General features: G+C 34.7%; 1 protein-coding gene across 1 annotated transcript; it reads left to right on the forward strand.

Annotated features, from left to right (window-relative positions):
• Nucleotides 1-572: 572 nt before the first annotated feature.
• cfap97d2 (CFAP97 domain containing 2) lies at nt 573-14,502 on the forward strand. The gene is made up of 5 exons (XM_028801300.2): nt 573-927; nt 4,226-4,306; nt 5,377-5,495; nt 11,346-11,538; nt 13,509-14,502. Exons 1-5 carry the CDS (start codon nt 835-837, stop codon nt 13,710-13,712), a joined length of 690 nt encoding a protein of 229 aa, XP_028657133.1. The 5' UTR covers nt 573-834; the 3' UTR covers nt 13,713-14,502.
• The last annotated feature ends 226 nt before the right edge of the window (nt 14,503-14,728 follow it).

A 14,728-nucleotide genomic window follows, 5' to 3' on the forward strand; every position in this document is an offset into this window, starting at 1 on the left:
ACACTTAATGTGGTCAGGTAGGCATTGTTGCATCTGCCGACAAATATTGTGTCTTTGTGCCTCCAATTCTACGATGCTTAAAAAGGGAAGTGGGGTTTGAACTGTTTTAAAGGACTATGGACACCCCAAAAGTTATTTTTTCTTTTTTTTCCCCAGGAATATTATTTACTAGATGTTTTGCTTTCCTGTCTTCTGCAAAAGCTCTCCAAGTGATTTGATAGCTTGCTTACGTCTAACCAAAGACAATGACATCTACATTAAGGTTTAGTTAAATAAGTGTGGTATATAAATGCAGCACAGATGTGTAATTCACTCTTGCAGCATTAAATGGACGCGTCTTTGCAAGTATACTTAGCTTGCACCTGAGAAAGTATATAAGAATAAACTGAATTAAATTATATAGTTGACTGATTCCAGTGAGTAGTAGGACATACCAAGAAAGGTTGGAACGCCTGCAGCAATGAAAGGTTTCTACAGACAACTAAAGAATACTGAGCATACTGGTTTAAATAACTAACAAAGACCAGCTGGCCTCAGACTACACACTGCCATGGAAATAGGCAGCCACTGATCCCCCACGGGTAGGAGCAGATTAGCCCTTGACTTGGATAACTGAAATCACGGCGGGTTTCCGGTAGAACGTGATTTGCTTGTCACCCTTCTGAACAACTTCGGCTATTTACCTTCTTGTGTTTGCCGCTGTCATAGCAACGCCCACCTGATCAGCAGTAAGCGCTGCTCAGCTGAGCGGATCAACAGCTGACTGAAGGAACAGTGACGCGAGGCAGCGGCAGCGTGAAACTGAGATTTGCCAGCTACTGTCCGTGCTTGACGATGCATCGCGCCTATCAACCGGTCCTTCCCAGTGGAAATAAGTATTTACAACAGAAATGGGACAAAGCGTATTACGACGAGCACATAAAGAAGGTAATCGGACACTTCAAACCCTTCTCTTATTTTCCCCGCTACCCCAACACATTCAGTTCTGAATTGTGAAAGATGTAGAACGTGCTTCAGTGTCACACAAGAGCACCTTTTTCCCCAAATCGGGTACTTGTTACAAAAAATTTTTAACGTTAAATTCTTGCGTAAAAATTAATTGTCCTATACTTTACATAAGCCTACATAACGACTGAATTAATCAAAAATCAATGCTAGATAGAATTCGGCACTATCAGTTTTATTTACTATTAAAAGGCAAATGCTGTACATTCTGTTGTTAGTGTTAGGCCTTTCGGTAGCACAATATTGGTTAATTAACTACGACTAGCAATTAATCTGTAATTTAATATAGCGCTTATTACAGTAGTCGTAGGTGAAACGTATCAAAAATAAACTAATAGTGAGGTCCTTTTGGATTACTGTTTCCTAAGGAGGTTTGAATTGGTAAACTATAATACGTACTATGTATAACAAACCACAAGAAATGATGAATGCTTAAAAAATAATTTAGAAAAAAACTATAAACAAAAAAAAAAAAAAAAAAAAAAAAAATATATATATATATATATATATATATATTATATTCTAATACTTTATCCGCACTCACTTATAAAAATGTGAGAGCTGCCAGTTAACCCACTTGCCCTCAAATAGGCGGTGGTTGGAATTCAGTTCCTGAGAGATTACTCGGGTTCCCCCGCAGTATTGTGGACCCCGTTATTATCTAGCCATTATTTATCTGCTTATCTTATAGCACACTTAATTTAGTTAAGTGTCCTTAAGTACAGGAACTATGGCTAGCAAAATTTACATTTAGAATTATTTCAAAATCAAATTAAGAGATCATAAAATGTGGCTCAGCTTTTCAAAAATTTGAATTCCAGTTCAAGATTTCTCAAAATAAGTGCATTTCCTTTTTAAGAAAACTTCAGTATGTTTTGAAATATCTGCAATACATTTCACAATATCTCAAATTCATTTTGATATATCAGAACTTGACTGCATTTTTTAGAAAATCTGAAACTGAGTTAGTGATATCTCAAAATAAGTGTCTGTAAAATTACCTGTTTTCTGAATTGGACTTATCTATTTTAAGATATCTGAAATAATGAAAATTTCTAAAAAATGCACAAGAAGAATTTTTTGAGATAATTGGAAATGCATTACAGACAATGATATCTGCAAATACCTGGAATGTTTCAAATGTATTTTAGATTTCCGGAAATTATATTAATCTATTTGGAAATAAATCTATACCTTTATAAAAAAAAAAAAAAAAAAAAAAAAAAAAAAAAAACTCTTAAAATGTATTTCTTGAAATAAAATGAGTTATCCTGAATTACATTTTCAATTGAAAACATAGGATATTTTACAGGAAATCATTTTAAACTTTTTGAATTGTGTATCGGATATCTCAAAATGCACACAGAATCATTTTACAGTATCTAGAAATGTTTTTGGGACATCCCAAAATTTATTTCAAATATCTTAAACGGACCAGGATGTAATTTTAAGGCATGCTCAAATGCATTGGATATATCTAAAAATGTGTTTAAAAAATCTTTAAATAGATGTATTATCAAATACTGTGTTTTTATTAATTTTAAGATATCTTAAAATGCTAATTCAGTTCACCATACAGAGCCATCCTCAGCTGCAACTGACAAATGGGTACGATCACTCATATTGAATCACTTTAGTGTCACCAGGTAAACTATTGTGCGATTCTTTAGGTTGTAGTGAAAGCACAATTATTTAAATTTAAAGGAACTAAATACATAGAAATGAATTTCATAAATGAAACCTATTAAAACATCACTCCATGGTAAAATGTTCCAAACACTGAAGCTTTTTGTATTTGGTTCAGTACAAATTTTACAATGAACAAGTGCCTTTGCTCAGATTTTTTACATATACTGTATATAAAAGCAAAGTCACTTTCTAAACAAAAGTTTTGTTTTTTTTTTTCCCCAAAATGTTACCACCTCTACCAAAATAATAATCATTATGAACAGATTATAACCAGTATTGATGCCCCTAAGACAAGGGTATTTGAGCCTGATCCTGGAGATCTGCCAGCATGGCAGATTTTCATGTTATGTACAAGTATACTGTATATACTATGTATATATTTATTATTATAATACATATACAGTATATTGTAAAAGAGGAGACAAACAAAGGTAAAGCATTGAGGAACACCACCCTGGGTGAACCCTATATATTAAATGCCAGCCCATTAAACAAATGTGGAAATGTCTTTGCCAACAACAATTCTAGAGCGAATTCCCTATATTGGTAGTCCTCTTAAATCTGTAGGCCTTCGACAGGAAGGGGAGGGTACAAGAGGGCAGACAACAAAAGTGATGTCAGCTTTGGAGTGACAGTTAAGCTTCCGGTCTGCAGAGGGAGGAAGAGAGAAGAAATCAAACAGCGCCAATCCCTGGTTCAACAGGTTATTACCATCACCTGAGGCCTTAAGCTGTCCCCCATGCACACGTGTGTGTGTGTATAAAAACTGAAATGCCTGTTACCATGACATCTTAAAAGCTAAGGTGCTTACAAAGGTCCTTTGATTTTTTTCATTTAATGGTGTGAACCAGATTTAATAAAATAAGAATATACTAACATATAACTGCAAATACTAGTACTTATAATACTAACAATTGACCAGGTAGATTTGAGTCTGTATTGGTCACTATCTAGGTGGAATGTTCATGCTCTGCCTGTATAAATGTTTTTTTTCATCTGGTACTGTATTCCTTATTAGCATGTCATACATTTTGTAGTAGTACTTATTCATACAGTGCATTATTTACATACAAATTTAAATATAGTAACTTTTTCAAAAGACTTTAAAACTGTTCATTTTTAGATTACTCTTGATTTATTAAAGCACCCTGAAGAATGAAATGTCAGATACAAGCAGAAATCTGTTTACATAATAATTCTAACATTACAAGGCTCAGACCATATACATGTGGTCAGGACAGAGAAAGAGACCGAGATCAGAAGCTGGATAATTCCAGATTTAAACTCCATAGTGTGGCTGTTAGACTGTGTTAATCTGTCATGTTTCTGGAAGGTACATTTGAATGAGGTTTACTGTGAAAAGTACTGAAGTGGATAATGTAGAGATTAATTTTTTGGTAGTAAATCTCACTGACAAGTTTAATATACTGCATATAATTATGACAAGTTCTCAAACCCACTTTATATTTGTTTCTTATTTACTAATTTATCTATAAACCTATTTATTTATCATAAGCCTTTCATTTTTCAGGTAAAATCGGCAAAGCCTATGGTTAACACAACTACTCCACAAACATATGGACATCTTCACCTGAAAATGAAAAAACTTAAGGTACATTTTAACAGCACCTCATTATAAAGCCCTAAGAAAAGTCCAATGATGTATCCTGTCCAGGACAGTAAGAGTAACAGCCTGTACAATTGTGAATGACTGAATTTTAATTTTTTTTTTTTTTTGTGCAACTGAAAGTCAAGAAATTGTGGACTATTTGTGGATGTTTGTCAGGTCCCAGTTGGTAAATTACTGTGCCTCACTAAAACGCACAAACTATTAATCAGGATTATGAACAGATACAATGTAGCAATGTAGAGGATGCCCAAACTGAGCGTATTTTATTATAGATGCATCAAGCCAAAGAAATCATTTCTCTTTACAATGGTATAACTATAGCAGACACTTACAGATTTATATAGGCAGTAAAACTTTGTTTAGGCAGTAATTTGATGCTATTATTATTTCCAAATAAATCGGGACTCCCTAAATCTAGAGGCTGCATTTTGGCAGAAATTCAAGGGAGGAATATTAGTTGGTGCACTAAATATGTAAAACAGACTTTCAAGCATAAATTAAGGAGAAATGTATGCAAACAAACAAAATCACCCCACAGCATAACTACAGGCTTAATGTGTCAATTGATCTCTGCTAGTCTGATAGGTTTCTTATTTTCTAACTTGTTAAGTTAAAAAATGCTAATTCAAACAAGCAATTCAATAAGAGTTGTTAGGTACTGGAACCTATCCTGGAAATATCAAGCAAGAAACAACCCTGGGTGAGATGTCAGTTCATAGCAGGGTTTGCTCAGGTACACACAGTCCCAGTTCAGAAATAACAATTAACACAAAATTGGAGTGTGGGAGCAAATCTAGAGCTCCTACAGGATCAAAAACTATGGTGCTAATTTTAAAAGGAAACATTTTTCTATTAAAGCTTATTCTTGAATGATCCATCACATCTTAATTCTAAATGACGTGTCTTAACTGTTTCTAAGAATATTTTATTTATTATTTTAAAAAAGAGCTTTTTAAAATGGCCATGAAATAAATGTGCTGTTTCAATATTTTTGTCAGCATCTACAGTATTTATTTATTTATTTTATTTTTTTTATTCCATTCCACAAAAAGCTGCAGGAGGAACGCCTTTCTATTATTGAACGAGACAACAACCTGCTGCTAGAGAAGATGTCTTACATAATGAGGACTTCTGGGCGTATTGACAACAAAAATGAATATCAGAGCAAAAGGTATAGCCAACAGGGTTTAGAAGTGAACTTGAAGGTCAGAAGAGCCTTCTCAGTTTCTTGATTGTGTTGGTCTTTTCTACTAATTGTTGCTTTCATAGGCTAAGATTACTAAGACTTGATCTTTGAGGGACATAGTGGCTGAAAGTTTCTTCCAGTCAGGCCTTACTGCGTTTCTGTTTTTTATTTATGCTGATTTCTTAATGTCCATTCCTTTATTATGCCAATTCAAAACTTCTCAGAAGGGTATACAGTAATCCCTCCTCCATCGCAGGGGTTGCGTTCCAGAGCCACCCGCGAAATAAGAAAATCCGCGAAGTAGAAACCATATTTTTATATGGTTATTTTTATATTGTCATGCTTGGGTCACAGATTTGCGCAGAAACACAGGAGGTTGTAGAGAGACAGGAACGTTATTCAAACACTGCAAACAAACATTTGTCTCTTTTTCAAAAGTTTAAACTGTGCTCCATGACAAGACAGAGATGACAGTTCTGTCTCACAATTAAAAGAATGCAAACATATCTTCCTCTTCAAAGGAGTGCGTGTCAGGAGCACAGAATGTCACATAGATAGAGAAAACAATCTCTAGCAAACAAATCAATAGGGCTGTTTGGCTTTTAAGTATGCGAAGCACCACGGCACAAAGCTGTTGAAGGCGGCAGCTCACACCCCCTCCGTCAGGAGCAGAGAGAGAGAGAGATAGAGATAGAGAGAGACAGTTTGTTTTTCAGTCAAAAATCAATACGTGCCCTTCGAGCTTTTAAGTATGCGAAGCACCGTGCAGCATGTCGTTTCAGGAAGCAGCTGCACAAAAGATAGCAACGTGAAGATAATCTTTCAGCATTTTTAGATGAGCGTCCGTATCGTCTAGGTGTGCGAACAGCCCCCCTGCTCAATCCCCATACGTCAGGATCAGAGAAAGTCAGTGCAAGAGAGAGAGAGAGAGAAAAGTAAGCAATCTAGCTTCTCAGCCATCTGCCAATAGCGTCCCTTGTATGAAATCAACTGGGCAAACCAACTGAGGAAGCATGTACCAGAAATTAAAAGACCCATTGTCCGCAGAAATCCGTGAACCAGCAAAAAATCCGCGATATATATTTAAATATGCTTACATATAAAATCCGCGATGGAGTGAAGCCGCGAAAGGCGAAGCGCGATATAGCGAGGGATCACTGTATTCACTTTATTGGAATTTACTGAGTATGATTACGTTTTCCTAATTTTACTTGTGCATGATTTTGCTGGGTGGTGCAGCGGTTGCCACTGTTATTGCATGGATCCGGTGTCCTGGATTCAAATCCTACACCTGGTCATTGTCTGTGTGGTGTTTGCTCATTCCTTCAATGGATCTTTGGATTTTACTCCTATGGTACATTCCCAAAGATGTGCATGTTTGATTTACCCCTGTTCAGGGTTGTTTTTTTTCCTTGCACCCAGTGCTGCCAACAGTGTCTGGCTCCCCATGACCCTTAAGTGTATTCAGCTGGATTGAGAGTGTTAAGTTATTAATGATTTTTGCTCTTATTTCTCCTGCAATATCTTGGTTATGTTGTTTTGGTGATAAAAATTATACTTAACAGTATCTTTTGTATGTTTGAACTTATTTTTGTCCTTTGTTAATTATCGGTATTTGGTTATATTTAATCATTTTTGCTTGTAATTAAACTTCTTGTTTAATATTCTAAGGTTTTGTTCCATATTCTGTAGTCCTATGGACATAACAATGTGTTTTGCATTTGTATAATACAGTGTAAAGCACGTATGACTTTTTTTTTTAATATTCATCTTTATAGTTCACTTGTTTCTGTTAAGTTTGTTCCTTTTAATTGTAATAGTAACCATTTAAAAGGAGCAAACACAGATACAAACAAGATGATCCCACATTATTGTGATTTCTACTTGTGTGATCATTAGTTTGCAAAGACTTACCTTTTAGTAATTTTAAATACCCTAGTTAGTTAACAATTTAATTTTACATAATAATAAAAAGTGAATGAATGTTTAGATTAACATGTTGATGAAAAGGGGGTGTTCTGCACCTCAAACTCCGAACACAACTATTCTGAGCAGGTCTCAGATTAAAGTAATCCTTTTATTTTCATTTCTTCACAAGCAGCAGGCTTTTTCTGAAGTACAACAGTATTCTTCTCCTCTGCTCCAGGTGTCCCAACTCCATTCCTAACTGCAGCTCATCAGGCTGAGGAGGACACTCTTTTAAAGCCAGACTTTGGAGTACTTCTTGTACTCCACAGTCATATCTTGGTAGAACTTCTGGGTGAAACAGATGAGGTTAGGGAATCCACCCCCTAAGAAGTTCCCCAGAAGAGACCAAAAGGGCTGCCCATTGCAACTGTGGTACATTTTCCATACAGCCCTGTGGGAATCCATACCAGAGTGATTCCGGAGGTATCCTGATACCCAGCATATTTGGGTAACATATTGCCCTTATAGGCACTTCTCTACTACCCTCCCATTATGTTGACCTCCCATCTGGGAAAGGTATCATCAGCCACCCCGGTTGGGTCACCAGTCCAACCATGTACTGTGGACTCTAGGGGTCACTGTTGTTCCTTAAACCCAACAAATAGACACGCAGGACACAGGGTAAAAGCACTAAGAAGTAGTTTAATTCTTTTTCTTCTTGTACAGTGCCCTTCAAGCACCACAACCACAATTTTACATTATCACTTACAGTATATTTGTGTGTTTTAAAATGTTTTTAATCATATATTGGTGATTTTATCATATTACTGGTTTGTGGGTTTTGTGTTCCTGGACTTCGTCAGAGCTGAAATTTAGTATGTTTGGTTATTACTATGCTCCCTGGTTTCTTGGTACATGATGCACAAGCCATGTGACCATGACATTTTGGGGGCCATGATACACCTGTATAAGATGGCATTAAGATGACATATGGCCAGTTGCATTAAACAAATGTCAGATTTTTTTTTTTTTTTAAATTAACTATACTTGACTTTTTCTCAAAATAAAATTTTACTAAAGAAACAAACTTAGCTTACAATTCTTGTTTTTTTTTTTTTTTTTGAAAAGCTTTGGCATCAGTCACTGCATTCATTTTGCTTTGAGTACAGCAACTCTTTGCTTAATCCCTGTAAGGAAGGAGTAACTTCATATCTGCCACTCTTAAAATTAATTTTCAGTTCAACTGATTTGTAGTTAAGATTCACCAATCAACTAAACTAAAATGTTCCCAGGGTAAGTGAGTATCATATGGCTGGCTGGTGAAAAATCCGGGGTTGGTTCCTGACTTCCTGACAGGCTCTGACCTAGTGACCCTGAACTGGATTACTCATGCATAGAATGGATAAAGTACATGGCCTAATTTTAAAGTGAGAATCAGAATGTAAACTACAGTAGGCTTTAAAATTATACATGTCATACAGGTAAACGAGTGGCAACCTAATATGTAATTTTAACCAAGCTAGTGACAGTGATGTGTTTTTGTTTTCTTACATGCATACATATTTACTATCAATTTCCTTATTGCTGTTGTATGGACAAAGACCGGCCTTGACAGCAATATAATATCTCACAATGGGTAAAACTCCACCTGTAATCGTATACAGATAATAAACAAATCCCAAGGCTAGGCAAGAGGAATCCATCAAATGTAAACCAAATACTTGCCTAGGAGGCATCTTCACTGATAGCACCTTCAGACCTTTGATGATTTAAGACATGGGCTGCAACTCTAACTACTGAATAAAAAGTATTTGCTCTAGAGTACCATCTTCAGCATACAGCCATTGTTGTACTGGCATTGACTCTTCTTAAAAATGCAAGCTCACCGTGAGAAAAACAAATTACATACAGATGGGAGAAATATTGATTACACTACTTAAAAACAGCAATGAATTAAGGCTCTAAAGGCATTGTGCAAACTGTTCCATAACTAAAAAATAGGACACTCCCATACAGTCCAGGCCCTAATGTTTCCTATGTAGAGGCTGCCTCATGGGCATACCTTTTAAGAAATAAGACAAAAAAAGGAGGTGATGATTTTCATGACTTGGTTAAATATGTAGTCGTTGCTATTTATTGGTCTCCTTTAAAGGTTGACTGCAAACTATTCTATTGTCCAAATTCAATAAGATAATAACCACCTTAAAAACAACAATCCATGGTTCAATTAGAACTAGCATCCTTATTTTATGCAGAACCAGCTATTTGGCAACACTGCCTACACAACAAGAATGAAGAAAGAAGATATGACTAATTATTTGGAAAGCTTAAAAATGTACACCTGTAAGATTTGAAATCATTTGTTTAGATTTTAGGCTATACTATGGTTTTCTCTTGCTTTTTCTTAAAGCTGCTGCTCCTCCTACCAGGGATAACACTAGAGATAGCATATTCTCCTAGATTCCCTCCTCCAGAGGCACATAGCACAGAGAATCCATGCCATCATAGAGTATAAGATCACACCACCCTTCTGCAGTGGTGATGTCTCCTTTCCAGATGTTATACTGTAAAAAACTTCTACAGGTTTAAAGCCATGAACAACATACCTGTGAGGAAGTCCATCCCTCCTCAGGAGCACATGTACTGTGCTTCCCTAGTGCTGACATGAGAAGAACTTGCCAAGAACCCAAGTGCTCAGGGAGTGTGTAAAACTGCTGACAAGTATCGTTACAGATGTCTTCAACGTTTCCCTGTAGCAGGCAGTCATCCTCAATTGGTTCAAAATTAGCAACATCTTACTTTTTGTTGCCTCAAAGGCTACTGTCCTATAGCACTCACATCTGTCATCATGAAGTGATTTGAGAGGCTAGTGTCGGGCAAGATGGACTTCCTCCATCAATTGACCCTCTGCCTGAGCCGTTCCACTGAAAATACCATGTAATCTACTGTTAATCTGGCCGTTTCAAATTTGGACAAAAGAGACATTTATGCTAGAATGCTTTTCATTGACTTCATTTCAGCTTTCAACACCATCATCCCTCAGAGGCTCATAGGGAAGTTGCGTCTTTTAAGCTACAACTCTTGCCTGTACAACTGTATCCTGGACTTCCTTACAGATAGACCACAGACTGTCTGCATTGGAAGCACCATCCTGAGTACCATCTCGCTAAGCATTGGCATCCCACCAGGGGCCTACTTCTGTTCACTCTGCTGATTCATGATTACACAGCTGAGTTCAGCATTAACACTATCATTAAGTTTGTGAATAACACAACATTGGTGGGTTTCATCAGCAATAGGGATGAGTCCATTTACAAAATGGAGATAAAATGATTAGTGGACTGGTGCAAGTGCAACAGTCTGTCTCTTAATGTGGATAAGATAAAAGAGATTATTGTTGACTTCAGGAAGGCACATGCTTTCCAAACCCCACTACATATTTAGGGCTCTGCTATGTATTTGGTCAAGAGCTTCAAATTTTTTGGTGTGCACCTGGCAGTTGGCCTTACTTTCTTAATTAACACCACCTTCATAGCTAAGAAGGTGCAACAGCATCTCCACATATGTGTAACATATGTGTACCACTGGCTTACAACCACAATAGCTACACACAGTGGCCATGTTACCTGCCTATTGAGTGAAGTTCATATTAATAATAATATCTGCACTGCTCATGGTATTTTAATAAATTCCCATCTTAACCTGAGCACAAAATACTAAAGAAAATGTGAATATGCACCAAAAGTCATTTCTTCCTCATGTATGTAGAGCTTTGGGGTTGATCCTTAAGTTGTCAGGCAGAAATACTTTGGAAATAGAAACTGAAAAGGAAATATGAATATCTTTGACATGATTATTGGGTATGAATATGCCTACTTGTTCAGAATTCTTCATACCCTTGAACTTGTATTTCTATTTTTTATTTAGTTTAAACAAAGAAAAGCGACAAAGGGAACTACTCCAAATCACTAAGGAAAACCAGCAAATCCTGGAGCGTATCTCCCAGTGTTGGCCGCAGTACAGTACTGAAAAGTGGCAGGAGGACTGGGAGAAGAATGAGAAGTACATGGACAGCATTGCCCGCTATCCTCGGGGCTGGTATGAGGAGATGCACAAAAAGGTAACAGATAGTTAAATGGATACTATTTTACTTCAGCAGAATTTGTAATTGAATAGTTTTGCTTGCCATCACAAAAACATGCATTAATGTTGAACAGAAAAAAAAAATGATGTTGAATCCTAAACAATGTGAGTGATATTATACTTCACATTGCTTCTTCTGATGGTTGGGAGTAGCATGTGATCCCATTAATCATATAAGTTTCTTCATAGTTCAATAGGTACTTGATTGGTTTAAAATGCCAGGAGTTCTGAATGTACACACCTTCAACAATTGTATGTCTCATATTGGGCTGCTTTGTGCTTATTGCTGTTGGATCTGGGTGTGGATACCTATGATCATTGCCTAGTAAATAAATATATTTAAACTAATAGAAAATATGCTGTTGTAATACTGTATGCAGTAATAATCTGTATGTCTGTTTTAACGTTTCTTAATTTAAAATCTAAGTTTTTAAATTTTATTTCACAGTTTATAGGGTGAACACTTATTCTATCATTTGCAAAGATCAAAATTGCTACAATAATTCTAACTATATTTTAGCAGACATCAAAATGAAAACAATTAGCCCTGCACAAACATTGTATATACAATAGTCAGCAAATGTCTACAGCATAAGAATGACAAGAATAATATTTAATAAGCATACAGAATAATAGTACTGTGTAAATCAATTCATTTGTTATGATTATTACAAAAAGTATCATTAGCCACATTCAGAAAAGTAAATGCTAATCCAGAGACTGTGATATCAGCAGTTGTAGTCCTGAGGCCAAATGCTCAAGAGGTGGCAACAGAAAACTGGTGCAGAAGATAATTGTTAATATGAAAATATTTAGGAGAATGCTTTGTGATACAAGTTACAAAACAAGTACTTAATCATCTTTTAAGAATAGGTAGTTTCTTTTATTTGTGCCCAAGGTAAATTAATTCTTCTTTATGAAAGTAAGTGAAGTTTCACTTTGCCCAAAGTGTACAAACATTTACCGAATAAAATTACTAACAATAATGCATTATTTTTTTTAGACAGAACTTCTTAAGAGTGAAATATATATTCATTATAAAGTGTACTGTCAACTACAAACCTGTTCTTTTTAAAGTTTTAAATAGAAAATATGTTACAGTAACTTCTTTTAGTATACAGTTTATGCATATTTGTATTCTCATTAACTGAAATAAATCAGTTATTGCTTTATTAATAAGGTAAAAAAATAAAATATTAAAGAACACAAATACATTGCGTAAGAAGTTAGAAATACATTAATCAGGTAATATATTTTTAAATGAAAAAGAAATAGGTTACTTGTGGAAAAATCTCTGTTCACAAAGCCTAAAACATCGTAAAAGCCCAACAGTAGGGATCTATCTACAAGGGATATTCAAAAATGTTACGCACTTTTATATTTTTGTTGAAAACGGTGAAGGCAGGAGGAGGAGTAGTAATTGGTTATGTCTGAGAGTGTCATGTGACTAGGAAAATTGCATCGCAAAGGAAGGTGACTATGTAGAACTCTCACCATTCATTTTACTCATATAATATATACTAATATATATAATATATACTCTATAAATTATAATGTAAAAATACATTACATATGCATTCTTATGAGTATGTGAACACAAAGTAAAACAGAATGAGAACTCAGTTTGCATAAAATAAATGAAATTTCAAAAACTCCTACACAGACTTGAAATGCCACTTTTAAAGAGAATGTACTAAAATTAAAGAGTTTAGAAGACTTTCTGAGTTATTTCTCAAATGAAAGCATAGCTCTGTAGGCTTCTGAAAGACCTCTGACACAAAAACTATATACCATTTTTATTCTAATTCTTTTTTTAATCTAATTCTTATAAATACATATTCCTTTTGCATGGCCTAAGTTAGATGGAAGATTAACAGGTTAAAAATAATGATTAAACAGATGTTTAACATTCTCAATCTTATTAAATAATTAAGGCCTTTTTTCCAGAATAAAATGAGATCTTCTGCAAGAAAAGCAAATGGTGCAGAGGTTAAAACAAGTGACGAAGAAACTAATCAAGAAGAAAAGCCTGATGATTTATCTAGAGAAGATCAGAATAAAAAATCTGAAGAAATGAACAAAGAAATAGATGAAGAACAGCGACATGCAGAGACGGAGTTGAAAAAGCAACATGAAGTGATGCAGGATTAGTGGACAGAGAGTAACCTGTAGAAGAACGCTTTACTCTTATCATGTATTATTGATGAATAAGAATTACAAAAATGTGAAGGCACTGACTCTCTAATGTTACTAATTGTTTCATGATTTCACAAAAAAAAAAAAATTTTTTTTTTTTCTTTTTACCTGTGTCTCTCTTTCTCTTTCTTTTGGGTGGGGATTTTGTTTGTTTGTTTTTTTTCTATTTTTCCTTTGCTTTTATTACATTTAATTTGATGTATCTAGTACATTTTAATATTTGTCATTATTAGTAAAATGCTATTGTAATGTTCTGATTTTCAAAAATTAAGTATAAAAAAATTAAAAGGCAGGTCAGCTGTAAAAATTGCAATTAATGCCTTAAAACATGAATATTTTATATGAAGTGTTGTGAGAATTACTGTATATTTTATAATAAAAATATAATGGAAATCTTTATCAGTATATTCCTAAAAATGAACAAAAAAAAAATTAGATACTTTACTGATCTTTAAAAATATACCAATGAAGGAAAAGCAAAATGTTAAAAAAAAATTTTATTGCAATTCCAGAATATCATTGATGGCCTTAGTTTTATGTAATACATTGTTTAATTAGCTTTATTGTTTTTTATTTCCTTTAGCAATTTCTTCACTATACTTGTTTATAATAGCTTATGTAACTTAAGCAACAAACAGACCACATCTGAAAGCTTTTTATGTGTTTCACTGTGTGTAATTGTTTACATATTTAATATCTCATAAATAATACAAATTATTATTAATAAATCTGAGTTTACTGAAAATCTTAAACAGCAATGAATGTATATTTTATTATGTTATGCAGTGTGTGTTTTTTTAATGTAATTTTTCTTTCTTTCTTTTTATTGTACAGCAGTAAGACTTGCAGCCTAGTAGGCCCTTGTAGGCCGCTTCGGTTTCGCCTTAGATGAAGTAGATTCATTGTAAATATCTCGAACGATGTTTGAAGATTTCCAACTATCTGGAATTTCTAAAGTCTCGATAATGCCA

This window comes from Erpetoichthys calabaricus, chromosome 4, assembly GCF_900747795.2.
Source record: "Erpetoichthys calabaricus chromosome 4, fErpCal1.3, whole genome shotgun sequence".
Classification (NCBI taxonomy): domain Eukaryota; kingdom Metazoa; phylum Chordata; class Cladistia; order Polypteriformes; family Polypteridae; genus Erpetoichthys; species Erpetoichthys calabaricus.

Bases quoted from the DNA above. Each gene is read 5' to 3' on its own strand.
- cfap97d2 (XM_028801300.2), top strand. From the start codon at position 835: ATGCATCGCGCCTATCAACCGGTCCTTCCCAGTGGAAATAAGTATTTA. The intron at 928-4,225 runs GTAATCGGACAC...TTCATTTTTCAG, and splicing joins ACGACGAGCACATAAAGAAG to GTAAAATCGGCAAAGCCTAT. The intron at 11,539-13,508 runs GTAACAGATAGT...CCTTTTTTCCAG, and splicing joins ATGAGGAGATGCACAAAAAG to AATAAAATGAGATCTTCTGC.